We start from the raw sequence: 15,974 nt of genomic DNA, 5'->3' as shown, positions 1-15,974 counted from the left end.
CCTTTGTTACCGGGTAACAAAAGTCACAGATGTTTTCATGGCTCATTTACACTCATCACTGCTTTGAAACTATTAAACCCAGCCAGCATTAGTTCTTGATATTTAATGCATTAATAAAGAAGCACATGTATTACTATATCACAAATTTGGTAACTACATTTCAATATATTTGTTTCCCTTTATAATCCCATGTCTTTTATTGTACACATTTAAAACATCATCTGAGAAGGGATTCATGGGTGTTACCAGGCTGCCAAAGGGGTCCGTGGAACTACAAAGGCCAAGGACGGCTGCTCCAGATCCTCTGGAAACCCAGAACAGCTATTTCATCCCTTACCCGAGTCTGTGCCACCCTCCTTGACCCCAAATTTCCCTTTTCCTGTCCTACTGCCTCCTTTTCCTCCTATCTTTTTTCATGGAACTCCTCAGGCTACCAAGAGCAAACCCCCCTCCTTCCTCTCCTCAGCTTCCCCATCTGCCCAGTGAAGAGACTGCAGTAAACTGATCTGTATGTTTTAACATTCTGACTCTAAGCAGAGGAGAAATGGAAGCCATGGCAGGCACTTTTAAAATTAAGATTTCCATCACTTTCAGGAGAGTGAGGGGGGAGGGATATAGACAAGCCACACTCCAGGTATTTCCTACCTGTCATACCAACTAAAGGTGATGCTACTCAGAAATGAAGCTGTGGTTGAAGGATGCTGCAAGACACACAAAAAATCAGACAGTAAATCAATTAGAAACAGGAATTCTATGGAACTCTAAAATCAGAAGCTGAGTTTTCTAAATATGATGTTGTGCTAGAAACTAGATATGACACTGAAGTAGGCTGGTCAACGTGTTTGTTTGGAGACGCTAAGGTCACCAGTAGAATGATAACCAGACTTTATGGCATAGATGTATGAATTAACTGTCTATGCTGAAGCTTGGTGGGTCAATATAAAAGTCAGTGTTTCCGGGCTTCCCTGGTGGCGCAGTGGTTGAGAGCCCGCCTGCCGATGCAGGGGACACGGGCTCGTGCCCCGGTCCGGGAAGATCCCACATGCCGCAGAGCGGCTGGGCCCGTGAGCCAAGGCCGCTGAGCCTGCGCGTCCGGAGCCTGTGCTCCGCAACGGGAGAGGCCGCAGCAGTGAGAGGCCCGCGTACCGCAAAAAAAAAAAAAAAAAAAAAAGTCAGTGTTTCCAAATTCTAGTCACTTTGTTTCCTTACATCACAAAATGGACTATACTACTACATTCTGGGCTTGTGGGACCTTCATAAGACCTAGACATCTCAAAGTTACATCTGTCAAGATACCATCCAAATAAATAATATATGAAGTGGTCATATTTAGAGTCTCACTTTTGATGAGTCATTTTTTTCTGAAAATGCTGAAAGGATCAGGACCAGGATCTGGAGTGTATAGCAGATGAGGAACACGCAGGAATAGGCCAGGTTAGGGTTGCTGCCCTATGGGAGGGGACAAAGAAAATGAGCCTTTTATCTGAATTAAGTCTAAACAGCCCCTATGTATCAATGCTTGTGATTAAAGTCTATTATCAAATCCCCTAAATACAATCCTACCCTGCAACTCAATTTACCTTATGTCATTTACTCCAACTTAGAAGTTGCCCAGCGGTACCTCCTCATATCACCATCTCTTTCCTCCTTACCCTTAAGAGTGTCCGGATCAGAGTCTGAAACTGGAAAGTGCCACAGAGTATTGAGAGAATCCAGAACACGGACAGGAACCAAGAGTCCTTCTGTATACACCATCGCCTGCTGTGTTGGATCAGCAAAACCAGGATCTAGCGAGAAATTCACATCACGTTTTGAAAAATATTGTCACTAACACCAAGGACAAGAGGCAAGAAGGATGTCAGAGAACAGGGGAAGAAACGGGGGCTGAAGGGGGAGATTGTTGTAACTAATCTGACGCCAAATAGTACATTTCCTCCCTGATACCATCCGACTTTTTCTTTCAGGACCCCAGTGCTCTCTCTGGAACTCCCTTCCCTATCCCATCTCTATTCACCACACTTGGGCAGGGAGTCTGAGAAGAACGCAGAGGGTCACCACCTGCATCTAAATGGAATAACTTTGGGAGCCAGAAAAATCTTTCTGAGGCCCAAGAAAATCATGTCAGGCACTACAGTAATCAGGTTGGGGAGGCAGATTCTGCTGAATAGGTGCAAGGCGTCTGTATCACAATATTTTCTAATAATATTAGACTAAGCAATTAGCAACAACAAAAAACTTTGCCTCGCATTATTCACTTGGTTATAATTAATTAAATGTTGTTTTCCCAGACCCAGTGCTGTGCTAGTAAACTGGCATTCTGAAAACAAAGCCATGATTTGTGGCATGTGTGAATTTCCATGGTATAAATACTCCCACCGTGGTGGATTTCAATCTCCAACATGATGTCACCAAACTCAGGACTGGGAAGAGAGGCGCAGTCAGCTCCGTGAGCTGGCTCCAGTGCACTGCTCTCTAGACTCTTCTCTGTTTTATAACAACGGTGACAAAACGAAGTCCTTACAGGGGCCAAGCAGAGCATGTTGCTGAGTGAAGTGAGGGTGGAGGACAGTACTGAGCATATACCTGGTCTAATGCAACCAACCGCTACTCAGTCCTAGCTGACTGCTGCCTTGTGGGAATGTCGGCCCGAAGTTGCCAGGTATTCTGATTTTTCAAGACAGTTTAGGAATCAAAATAATTATGTTGTATCTTCCTCTTTCAAAATGATGGTAATGGGGCTTGCCTGGTGGCACAGTGGTTGAGAGTCCGCCTGCCAATGCAGGGGACACGGGTTCGTGCCCCGGTCCGGGAAGATCCCACATGCAGTGGAGCGGCTGGGCCCGTGAGCCATGGCCGCTGGGCCTGCGCGTCTGGAGCCTGTGCTCCGCAACAGGAGAGGCCACGACAGTGAGAGGCCCGCGTACCGCAAAAACAAAAAAACAAAAATGATGGTAACGGGAATTCCCTGGCGGTCCAGTGGTTAGGACTTGGCACTTTCACTCCTGGGAGCCTGGGTTTGATCCCTGGTTGGGGAACTAGGATCCCACAAGCCACTTGACGCGGCCAAAAATAAAAACTAAATAAATAAAATAAAATGATCGTAACGAATTCAATTGTTTTTTTTAAACACTGTACAGCTCTCCCTCCTCCCACAAAAAACCTTGCCTGTAGGAGAGACATAAGTTTCTGTCATCAAATTTACACAAACAAGTCTAGACTCAGTGATCCATTGATTAGAGTCACCAATCAATTTAAAAATAATGTTTACAGCATGTAGAAAATTCTTTTACATCAAGAAACTTGGATTTCATCTGTGATCCTTAGATGGCAAGATATGAGGGCATAAGTTACATGTTAATCATTAAAGCTAATACTTACCTTAGGAAGAAGGCATTAAAAGTAGTGTTTAAAAGCAAATGAAAAGCTAAAATTGGTTTCACCCTATTACAACCAAGCTTTGCTTCATAGGTCCCTTGAAAAAGGTAGATGAAATTGGACTTTATTTCATTCCATAGGAGCAAATTTCAGCTGGATGGCTATGAGTAGAGAGAAGATAAACAGGATAGAAGTGATGATGGGCCTCACCCATGTGCCCAGGTAGAGGCTTGGATTGGTATATCTAACGGCAGGGACTGTGGCTTGTCCAGTGTCTTCTGTGAGTGCAAGGGCCAGATCTATGACTGCCAGAATAAGAAGAAACCCAACAAGCACCTGAGAAGGCAAAAAAAAAACACTGTTAGGAAGGTATCACTCTTAAGAATAGAATGGTTCCCAGTAATGGATGGTAAAAATAGTAGGTAGCACAAGATATGGAAGCAACCTAAGTGTCCATCAACAGATGAATGGATAAAGATGTGATACACACACACACACACACACACACACACAGTGGAATACTACTCAGCCATAATAAAGAATGAAATTTTGCCACTTGCAGCAACATGGATAGACCTGGAGGGCATTATGCTTAGTGAAATAAGTCATAGAAGGACATATACTGTATGATATCACTTATATGTGGAATCTAAAAAATATAACAAACTAGAGAATTTATATTATATTCTTTTTGTTATCAAAAAAGAAGACTCACAGAGAACAGACTAGTTGGTTACCAGTGGGGAGAGGGAAGAGGGGAGGGGCAATATAAGGGTAGGGGATTAAGAGGAACAAACTATTAAGTATATAATAAGCTACAAGGATATATTGTACAACATGGGGAATATAGCTAATATTTTATAATAACTATAAATGGAGTATTCACCTTTAAAATTGTGAATCACTATATGTAAATCTGTAACTTATATAACATTGTACATCAACTATACTTCAATAAAAATGGTAGGCAATGATTCAGATAACACACTCAATAATTATGGAATCAATGGATATATACAGTTCAAGTAATGCAATAAAGTTCAAAGTATGCTAAGTGTTGTTAAGGAATGTTGATTGTCATGGTTTTAAAATACGTCCACAAATTCTCCAATACGCCTCCCTTCAAAAGATAGCTTAGTTCCCCTTCCCTTGAGTATGGGCTGAGCTCTGACCCACTTGTAATAAATAGAATATTGCAGAAGTGACAGTGTGCGACTTCCAAGATTAGGTCATAGAAGACAATGTGGCTTCCTCTTTGTTCTCTCTCTCAGATAACTCACAGCAAGGTAAACTTCCAGCCTCATCGTGAGGACACTCAAGTAGCTCTATGGAGAGGTCCACTTGGCAAGGAACTGAGACCTCCTGCCAAAAGCCATGTGGGTGTGTCAATTTAGAAGCAGATCTTCTAGCCCCAGTCAAGCCTTCAGGTGACCTTAGGCAGAGCCTGCATATTAATAACAGCAACCTCATGACAGACCCTGAAGTCAGGTAAGCTGCTCCCAAATCTGACCCATAGAAACTGAGATTTAAAAAAAAAAAGTTTATTTTTAAGCCGCTAAGTTTTGGACTAATTTGTTCCATAGCAATAAATAACTAATAAAATAAATTTAAAGGGGGAATTCCTCCAACCCAATTGGGACGGCACTATTCCCTTTCCTTGGTCATTACTCTCAGCCTTCTCCCCATATAAACTTTGAAGTTAATGACTGCAACTCTGTGACCCTAAGATGACTCCAAGTCTGTCAAATATTTGTACTATGAGCTCATAAGACATGATACACATTTTTTTGTTCTAAAGGACTACCGCCCACCCATCAGGAGGGAGAATTGTTACCTCCACTGAGGAGGTCCACCAGTACCTTATCCCTCAAGATGAAGATCTTTAGTATCAGCTCCCCTACCCTCACCCCTCCCTACTCCCATCCATCTATGCCTACTCATTCCATAAGCCTCATTCATCCAGAATGGCTTAGGAAGAGATATTGGGCCCTTTATAATTAAAACCAGCAAAGGAAGCACCTTTAACTAATAGGATAAGTGCTATTATTTAGCAGAGAATTCTTAGGAATCAATCCCATTATTGCTAAAATAAAGGCTGTTTAGGATGATTAAAAGAAAAAATTAGGAAAATCTCTCAGAACAGAGGGGAAAAGAGAAAAAGAAATTCTAAAGAGTTGAGAAGGAGGGTCAATTCAGCGAGTCCAACATCTATCTAACAAGAAGTTCTAGAGATAGGGAATTTTAAAATTAGAGGAAAGGAAATGAAAAGAATAATATAAAAATTTCTCAGAGATAAGACATGAGTCTTTCGGTTAAAAGTATAGAACCCATTGAATGAAAAAAGACCCATGTAGACACTCTTATGAAATTTCAGGACATCAAGAATAAAGAGGATAAAGCTTCTAGAGAGGATAACAAGGAATGAGAAGAATTCTAACTTGGTAGCACAGGATTTGGGGGAACAACATAGCAACAACTTCAAACTTCAAACAAAATTTTTTTTGAACCTAGCATTCCATAGTCAGATCAACATTTTCAGAAAGCAAGAACCTAGAGACTTTATTTACTCTTGCTCTTTCTGAAAATTTTATTGGGAGCGCTAAATCTCTTGTCTTACACAAAGAGGCATTGAGATGAGGATATAATGTACAGCAATGGTGACTATAGTTTAGAACTTTCAAATATATAGTACAGTACTCTTAAGAAAGTAGATATTGAGGGCTTCCCTGGTGGCGCAAGGTTAAGAATCCACTTGCCAGTACAGGGGACACGGGTTCCAGCCCTGGTCCGCGAAGATCCCACATGTCGCGGAGCAACTAAGCCCACGAGCCACAACTACTGAAGCCTGCATGCCTAGAGCCCATGCTTTGCAACAAGAGAAGCCACCACAATGAGAAGCCCCCATACCGCAACGAAGAGCAGCCCCCACTCGCCGCAACTAGAGAAAGCTCACCTGCAGCAATGAAGACCCAAGGTAGCCAAAAATAAAAATAAATTTATAAAAAAAAAGAAAGTAGACATTGAAAGTTCTCATTACAAGAACAAAAATTATGTAACTATGTATGGTGATGGATGTTAACTAGACTTATTGTAGTGATCATTTCAAATTCTTATGCTGTAACAGCTGAAACTAATATAACATTATATGTCAATTATGTCTCAGTTTTAAAAAAGACTGTAAACTGAAAAAAAAATCTCATTTGATCTCCAGAACTTATTTATCTTCTAACTGCAAGTTTGTCATGCACTTGTGATTATAGTCAAAATACTGTATCACATACTTCAAAGTTGCTAAGAGACAAGATCTTAAATGTTCTCACACACACACAAAGAAGATAATTATGTGACATGATAGAAGTGTTAGCTAACAGTATGGTGGCAATCATATTGCAATATATAAACGTATCTAATCAACACACTGTACACCTTCAACTTATACAATGTTATATGTGAAATAAGGAAAAAGAAAGGAAGAACTAGAGCCTAAAATAGATGGAAAAAAAAAAAAGGAGGGGGAGGGGAGTTCTCTGATGATCCAGTGGTTAGAATTCAGGGCTTTCACTGTCGTGGCCTCAGGTACCAAACCCTGGTCTCAATCCCTGGCTGGGGAACTAAGGTACTGCAAGCTGTGTGGCACAGCCAAATAAATACAATAAAATTGATGGCAGATTATTTTTAGGTATAAAGGTAACCTACAGAAGAACAGAACATAATCACACAAAATTAAAAGACTGAAAGAGGAAGAGAGAAAAAGGAAGCTAGGGAGTTGGGTCAATGAGCTAAATTCTTTGTCTTTCATAGAGGACAGAAATAGATATTTTTTGAAGTTGATGGATCAAGAAATACAGGTATAAACACATTATTTATAGATATGGAGATAACCATCAAAATAATTTTAAATGGCAGCCTCTGGAGAACAGGACTAGAAGGTAGAGGGTTGAGAACGAGTCTTTTTCTTTTCATTTTGTTTTTTGTTTGTTTAGTTTTTTAAAGAGAGTAAAAGGAAACATCTCAAAATGTTAACAGGAGTATGTCAGAGTGATACAATTATCAATGATTTCCTATTTCTCTAGAGCTGACAAACTTTCTACAATAATCAAATAAACTTTCTACAATAATGCATTCTTTTTATAATCAGAAACATACTATAGGCTTTTCTTAATCACAGTCAGGGAAATATTGTGGTTGTTTAATGATTACCAAGTCCGTAAATAGTCTTTGCCCTTGATCTCTGAATCACTGGAGGAGTTTCAAGTACACGTGGAGTTTACTGAACTCAACTTCCTAAAGAGACACAATATCATTGGTATTAAAAAAGAAAGTATGGGGACTTCCCTGGTGGTGCAGTGGTTAAGAATCCACCTTCCAATGCAGGGGATGTGGGTTCGATTCCTGGTTGGGGAACTAAGATGCCAGGTACTGAGGAGCAACTAAGCCCACGTGCCACAACTACTGAGCCCGTGATCCACAACTACAGAGCCTGCGTGCCTCAACTACAGAGCCCAGACACTCTGGAGCCCATGGGCCACAATGAAAAATCCTGCATGCCGGGATTCCCTGGTGGCACACTGGTTAAGAATCCACCTGCCAATGCAGAGGACACGGGTTTGAGCCCCGGTCCAGGAGGATCCCACATGCCATGGAGCAACTAAGCCTGTGTGCCACAACTACTGAGCCTGCACTCTAGATCCCGTGAGCCACAACCACTGAAGCCCGCGTGCCTAGAGCCCGAGCTCCGCAACAAGAGAAGCCACCGCAATGAGAAGCCGGTGCACTGCAATGAGGAGTAGCCCCCGTTCACCGCAACTAGAGAAAGCCCGCACACAGCAAGGAAGACCCAATGCAGCCAAAAATAAATAAATAAATATTTAAAAAGAAAAAGGAATTCCCTGGCAGTCCAAGGGCCCGGTGCTTTCACTGCCAAGGGCGTGGCTTCAATCCCTGGTCCGGGAACTAGAATCCTGCAAATCATGCGGTGCAGCCAAAAAAAAAAAAAAAAAAGGAGAGTAAAGTGGTTTGGCCATATTTAATATCTTTCCACCTCTGCACAGTCCTCCTTTTCCCAGTGCTTTATGAAAGCACTCTGGTTGAACCTTTGACCCATTACAGAGGGTGTCTATTTCCATCACTTCCCTGGCAGACAAACGTCTAACTTCAGTTTCAATATTTTCAGGAACTACATCCCCCAGCAGACCATTCTACTACCTGACAGTTATTACTGTAAGAAAGTGCTTCCACCTTTGTAATCGTCTTCACAACTGAACTTATTTAAAACCCTCTCAAAGAAAAGTCAACTGATAAATCTGTCTCAAATTTAAGTTCTTAAACTTTGGTACAGCTGAAAATAATTTACTTATCTTTGATTTTCTGTCTTTTTTAAGTTTATGTAAGAATAAGGGATAAAAAGGGTAAATCATCCACAAAAAAATAAAAAAGGAAAGAGAGAAAGAAAGTTCTTCTGTATGTTTGGCTAAAGGCAGCTCCTCTGGAACAACCTACACTGACTTCCCTTGATTTTGCTCTCTGAAACTTTTCAGAATAAGCTAGGCAGTCTTCTATGTTGACTTCTACAGATACTTGAAGATGATTCCCATGTCTCATTAGCTCAACAGTAAGTCCACTTTTGCTGCACATCTGACCTCAGCAGATCCACAACCTCCAGGACAATACTCCTCTTTTGTTACCCTGGGACTAAATGAGCTCATCCATTCATTCATTTTTTAATTCAATTCATTCAATTACCTACTATGCACAGGGTCCTTCAGGTAAGGGTGTACCTTTAAACAAACTGGTAGAGTCTCTCACTAGCTTAGGCAAGCAAATTGACTTAGTCCAGATGAGGTAAACACTGCACTAATGACCAAACAGCAATGACAGTTCAAGAGAATCAGAGAGGAACAAACAGCCCAAAGGCAGGTAGAACAGAAAGTGAAGAAATGAAGTTGAGGAGTGATCCAAGAAGAAGGTTCTCATAAAAGAAGTGAATTTTTACTTTCTGAGGAATTATACTCCTGTTTCAGAAGAGAAACCAATTATTCTGACATTTTTAAGAGGATGCTACTCTGTGCCTATCACTCTCAGGGAGGAGGACAAAAAGAAGTATAAATTATAAATGAAGCTCCTGAAACTATGAGCAAGGGTGAGTGGAGTATTAGCTACAGGAAAAAAAAAAAGCTAATACATTTCTTTTTATCTACAGTTTTATCTATAGAGATTTGTGTTTATAAAAGTTAAACAAAACATGATATATCCATACATTGGAATATTATGGATGAGCCTTAAACAACATGCATGAACCTTGAAAACCTTATGCTACGTAAAAGAAGCCAATAATAAAAGATCATGTATTATATGATTCCATTCGTATGAAATGTTTAAAATAGGGAAACTATAGCGACAAAGAGTATACTAGTGGTTGCTTAGGGCTAGGGGAGATGGGGGTTGATAAAGGATTTCTTTTTGAGGGAAAAAAATGTTCTAAAAGTGACTGTGGTGATGGTTACACATATCATGAAAATACTTTAAAAAAAGAATTGTATTTAAATGGGTGAAATTGTATGCTATGTGAATTATTTCTCAATAAAGTTGTTTATTAAAAGTTAATTAATAGCTATGAAAAAAATGGGATACTGATTTACTCATTACCCAACCTTTTCTTTGAAGCTCCAGAAAATGATAGAAGCCCTCTAACTTGACTGACTAACCAAAAGCTCCCTCTCATCCCTAAGGGTACTGAAGCATGCTGTTCAATGTTCAGTCTAACACACTCTTGACTCAATCCCTATTCCTAGAGTGCATTTAATACCAACATTCAACAAATGTGTACCAAGTGGTAGGCCCTGTGCTGGGCACACAGGTCAGCGAGGGAGACAATAGCCCCGCTCCAAGCTCTCGCAGACTGTTCTTCTATCCAGAGTAGACAAAACACACTACCACCCCACCTCAGAGTGTCAATGCAAATCCAACTTCCTTTGGTCAAATTTCTTCCTTCCTTCTTTTTAGACTGCAGTAACCTGAGGTCATTGGCCTATCTGCTTATAGAACACCGAATCTAATTTGCCTCTCTAAAAGCCCTGTTTAATAATCAGGACAGATAGGAAAACACCTAGTGAAAAGAAGCAGATGATTTTAAGAGGTAGTTTTACAATCTCAGTTGAGGATCTTTCGGTTCTCACAAGACTTTCTCTACACTCATCAGTGCAGCTGGCTGAGAGGCTCCTACCCTCATTCCTCCTGCAGCCCCTGTTCTTTCCATTATTTCCCTACTCAGGCATGTCACCGTGAGCACACACTCTTCCTCCCTCTACTTTGAGCGAGCATCCATGCTCAGGGTTGACTTTGGGAAAATGGAAGCCCTATTTCAGATCCAAGCTTGGGGAGAAGAGCAATGTTTGGATTGGCTGAATGGAGCAGAGGACACATTAAATAGTTCATTTTTACTTCATGGTAGATGCCAACTGAATTATAGTCTCCTGATTAATTAGAACAGCTTAAAGATAGATAATCCAGCATTTGCTTCTCAAATGCTGAAAAGACAACAACTATTCAACTGACTGATTACTCATCATTGGTGTTTCCAGAGTCCAATATCCATAGGATTTACGAGTCATTATTCTTATGCAAAAATCAAAGTAACTTAACTAAGAAGTACGGCAGGGGGCCAATGAGGCGTAGGACAGGTGGAGACAGGGACATCCAGAGCATGGCTCTACCTGGAAAAGCTGGTTAAAGACAGGGAAGAAGACACTTGAACCACCAAGAAAATGTCTCTATTGTGTACCACAAAATTAATTAGAAAATAGTGGGGTTCCCATACCTGCTTAGTAAGGTAGAGTTTGGTTATAGAAGATTTCTTGGTCCTGGATCTATACACATAGAGAAACTGCCAAGGGCCCAGGAGCCAAAGGAAGCCCAAGGGAATCCACACCAGAACAGTTTGCTCAAAACAAAGTGGCAGGTCCACCTCCGGGCTATCCAGGAATGAGGAATTCTGGGGGACCAAAATGGAATGATTGTTGGATACATGCATTTTAAAAAAGAGAATACCAGCCCCCAGCTCACACCCATCCCCCTACCCTTGCTTCCAAACAATTTTAACCCAGTTCTATATCCATATTTAGCCTGACCCTTTAACTAGCTGTATTTTCCTGTCCAACTCCATTGATATAAATTCACCATTAAATGTCATTTAGTGACTTTTCTGACCAATCCACCCTTTAAAAACCTTTCCTTCTGTGATTCTAAGTGAATTTCTCCACCATCTGTTATGATTTAATTTCACCACCACATTTGCCAAGTTGTGGGAAGAAGAGGGACCATTCCTCAACCTAAAGGGGAGAAGAGTCCTGGGATATAAAAACTTCTTAGTCTAGGGCTTCCCTGGTGGTGCAGTGGTTGAGAGTCCGCCTGCCGACGCAGGGGACACGGGTTCGTGCCCCGGTCCGGGAAGATCCCACATGCCACGGAGCGGCTGGTCCCGTGAGCCATGGCCGCTGAGCCTGAGCGTCCGGAGCCTGTGCTCCGCAACGGGAGAGGCCACAACAGTGAGAGGCCCACGTACCACACACACACACACACAAAAAAAACCCTTCTTATTCTAGTTTTTAGCATTGATTGAACTCACTGGTAGACACTCAAACCTAACCTGCAGGTAGCAGAATGCTTAGTCACACTTTGGCAATTAAACTCCTATAGCCCTAGGGGCTTAAGTTGGATCGTGAAGAGGCCTTAGGTACAGGAGCAGCAATGGCACATTGGAGGGAAGGCTTATTCCCAGCAAGTTTTCTACTGGTCTTTGCACTCTGCAATAAATACAAGTATCTTGTGAGGTGAAGGTGGGGCACCAGTTCTTACATCTGAGTCATGTGAGGGTAGATTATTCTCTTCTTACAAATATTTTTTGCTTTGTTCAGCTGTTTGCACAGACTCTTTAAAGACTGAGGTGCCCTGACCAAGATGATCGGTCAGATGATTCTCAGAAAGAATTCTCCTGAGATGGCCTGGTGAGATCCTGGGGCATGTTAAGCCCCACCTTCCTGTGGTATACATGTCCTGGCCTCGAGGGCCTTGGGGTCCAGGTTCTTTCTAGGACGGGAAGTGCTGTCCACATGCTCTGTTATCTCATTCCTGCTCTTCTCCTCTCCCCATAAAATTATTTAACTTTAGAATTCAGAAGAATTACCTAAGCTAGTTAAACCAGTTTAACAAGCACTCCAGATGATTCTGATCCTAGGAGTCTGCAGACCACACTTCCTCAAAATCCCTAAATTTCTCTTCCACTAAACCATTTGGTACTGATGCTTGTTGTTTCGAATTCTCTGCTTTAATGGTTCAAAAACTGTTTCAGGGCTTCCCTGGTGGCGCAGTGGTTACGAATCCGCCTGCCGGTGCAGGGGACATGGGTTTGAGCCCTGGCCCGGGAGGATCCCACATGCCACGGAGCGGCTAAGCTCATGTGCCACAACTACTGAGCCTGTGCTCTAGAGCCTGCGAGCCGCAACTACTGAAGCCGTACACCTAGAGCCTGTGCTCCGCAGCAGGAGAAGCCACTGCAACGGGAAGCCCACGCACCGCAACGAAGAGTAGCCCCCGCTCACCACAACTAGAGAAAGCCCGCATGCAGCAACGAAGACCCAACACAGCCAAAAATAAAAATAAAATAAATAAATTTATAAAAAAAAAAAAAAAAACTGTTTCAGTGCTCAGGATGCCCAAATTTGCATCCCTAGCCTCAACTTCCAGTCACACCACTAACTGCCGGTTCCTCTAGAACATATCAGTATTATTTCAACATCAACATTTCTCAGCAAGACTCAATCACAGGCCTTCTCTTTGTCCTCATACTCCACAATTCCCCCTCCTAACACTGATGAAATTGGAAGCCTTCCCCGTATTTCTCTTTAGAGAAGGCAATTTTGCAGCTACCTAGTCCAAGAAAAAAGAGGGTGGGATAAAATAAACGTATTTTAGAGCAGAAATATATCTCTCCCACATAGAATATCCTAGGGAGATATTATGACTTATCTTAAAAAAAAAAAAGAAACCCTGAACTTTAGACCAACTGCACATCTAACTTTTCTAGTTCTTATTAGTGGTCATTCTAGGCTAATCTACTACTTGTTCCGAGTTGAGGAGAGTCAACAGTGAAGACAAGTGTAATTTCTTTTTTTTTTTTTTTTTTGCGGTACGCGGGCCTCTCACTGCTGTGGCCTCTCCTGTTGCGGAGCACTGGCTCCGGACGCGCGGGCTCAGCAGCCGTGGCTCTCGGGCCCAGCCACTCCGCGGCATGCGGGATCCTCCCCGACCGAGGCACGAACCCATGTCCCCTGCATCGGCAGGCGGACTCTCAACCACTGCACCACCAGGGAAGCCCGACAAGTGTAATTTCTTACCCAAAAAGTAGAGTTGCAGAACTTCTCCAGCATGATTCCTGGATCACTTCTGGAATGAAGACTCTTGTATGACTGTGTTTCTTATTTACTCTTTTCCTCAGAGAAGGTGGAAGGCAAGTAGCAACATATATCTCCCATTCTGATGTTCTGATGTTCCAAAGGCAGGCCTTCGACCTTTCATCCCAACAATTTAATCGTTAACCTTGCTGAGACACATATTTACATTACCCCAGTGGATAGACATGTGACTGAAGAGCCCCAGGGACAGGTAGACACACCAGTTCCTAAAGTACCAGAAACCTCTGTAGATGGGTTCATACTTAAAAGGAACCACTGAAAGATGTCAGTACAGCTGGCTCACAAATCAGGAGTGGGGGAGCCTTTCTTTCTCCTGAGGACACGTGACCTAAACAGAGAAGCATCAATGGAGGGGCATGTACCCCTAAAACGTGCCACTGCACTTCTGTCTTGAGGCCTTAGAGTTTACAGAAATGTGAAACATCCTACTTCTCATTTTCAATTAAGAATATAGAACTTAAAAAAAAAAAAAAAGAATATAGAACTTAAAACATGGTTAAAAATAGTGTAAACTTTGTTTGAAAAAGTCAGGTTATTAAGCAGCAAATCCAAATATGAACCTACACATAATTTGTGCATTTATGTATTTATGCAATAAGAAAACTCAGCAGTTAGGATTGTCCGTGATTTTATTTTCCTTTCTGCTTATCTGTATTTACTGATGTTTCCATAATTATCAGGTATTATGTATGTAATAATACTTTTAAAGCAAATTTTTGTATTGTGGTAAAAAATGCATAATGTAAAATTTACCATCCTAACCATTTCTAGGTGTTTCTAAACTGAAACTCTATACCCCTTAGATAACCACTCCCCATTACCCACTTCCCCTAATAAAGCATATGTTCTTCTAAAATCAGGACACCCTAAAATAATAGCAGCCAGACATGCTTGCCAAAATCTTAAAGTGTAAACACCATCATGTGGAGGACCATGCAGAGCCATTTTGGTTGTCAACACAAAAAAACCCACTTTGCTCTGTGGGTATATACGACTACCTACAGAGAATAAGACACATATTAATCAAACTATCAAAAATTAAATACAAAGAAAAAATATTAAAAGCAGCAAGGGAAAAACAACAAATAACATACAAGGGACTCCCCACAAGGTTAACAGCTGATCTTTCAGCAGAAACTCTGCAAGCCAGAAGGGAGTGGCAGGACATATTTAAAGTGATGAAAGGGAAAAACCTACAACCAAGATTAGCCAGCAAGGATCTCATTCAGATTCAATGGAGAAATGAAAACCTTTACAGACAAGCAAAAGCTAAGAGAATTCAGCATTACCAAACCAGCTCTACAGCAAATGCTAAAGGAACTTCTCTAAGTAGGAAACACAAGAGAAGAAAAGGACCTACAAAAACAAACCCAAAACAATTAAGAAAATGTTAACAGGAACATACATATTGATAATTACCTTAAATGTGAATGGATTAAATGCTCCAACCAAAAGACATAGACTGGCTGAATGGATACAAAAACAAGACCCATATATATGCTGTCTTCAAGAGGCCCACTTCAGACCTAGGGACACATAAAGACTGAAAGTGAGGGGATGGAAAAAGATATTCCATGCAAATGGAAATCAAAAGAAAGCTGGAATAGCAATTCTCATATCAGACAAAATAGACTTTAAAATAAAGACTATTACATGAGACAAAGAAGGACACTACATAATGACCAAGGGGTCGATCTAAGAAGAAGATATAACAATTGTAAATATTTATACCCCAACATAGGAGAACCTCAATACATAAGGCAAATGCTAACAGCCATAAGAGGGGAAATTGACAGAAACACAATCATAGTAGGGGACTTTAACATCCCACTTTCACCAATGGACAGATCATCCAAAATGCAAGTAAATAATGAAACACAAGCTTTAAATGATACATTAAAAAAGATGGACTTAAATGATATTTATAGGACTTTCCATCCAAAAACAATAGAATACACTTTCTTCTCAAGTGCTCATAGAACATTCTCCAGGATAGATCATATCTTGGGTCACAAATCAAGCCTTGGTAAATTGAACAAAAATGAAATCATATCAAGTATCTTTTCCATCCACAGTGGTATGAGACTAGATATCAATTACAGGAAAAAAATCTGTAAAAAACGCAAACAC

General features: G+C 41.2%; 1 protein-coding gene across 3 annotated transcripts in view; it reads right to left on the bottom strand.

Moving 5' to 3' along the window:
- The window catches only part of ABCC2 (ATP binding cassette subfamily C member 2), a 69,910-nt gene extending 56,033 nt beyond the window's left edge, over positions 1–13,877 (bottom strand). For all 3 annotated transcript variants that reach the window (XR_004346319.1, XM_032609146.1, XM_032609147.1), the window contains exons 1-6: positions 13,767–13,877; positions 11,192–11,365; positions 3,586–3,711; positions 1,653–1,787; positions 1,342–1,449; positions 646–701 (exon numbers count right to left, since the gene is read on the bottom strand). Coding sequence is in view for 2 of the 3 variants with exons in the window: in XM_032609146.1 (XP_032465037.1) it covers positions 646–701; positions 1,342–1,449; positions 1,653–1,787; positions 3,586–3,711; positions 11,192–11,365; positions 13,767–13,799 (632 nt within the window). In the remaining variant the exon portion in view is untranslated. The remainder of the gene's footprint in view (positions 1–645; positions 702–1,341; positions 1,450–1,652; positions 1,788–3,585; positions 3,712–11,191; positions 11,366–13,766) is intronic.
- Between the last annotated feature and the right edge of the window lie 2,097 nt (positions 13,878–15,974).

The sequence above is a fragment of the Phocoena sinus genome, chromosome 16 (genome assembly GCF_008692025.1).
Source record: "Phocoena sinus isolate mPhoSin1 chromosome 16, mPhoSin1.pri, whole genome shotgun sequence".
Classification (NCBI taxonomy): Eukaryota; Metazoa; Chordata; class Mammalia; order Artiodactyla; family Phocoenidae; genus Phocoena; species Phocoena sinus.
The sequence above is the reverse complement of the archived record's forward strand: the minus strand, read 5'-3'. Positions and strand labels throughout refer to the sequence as shown.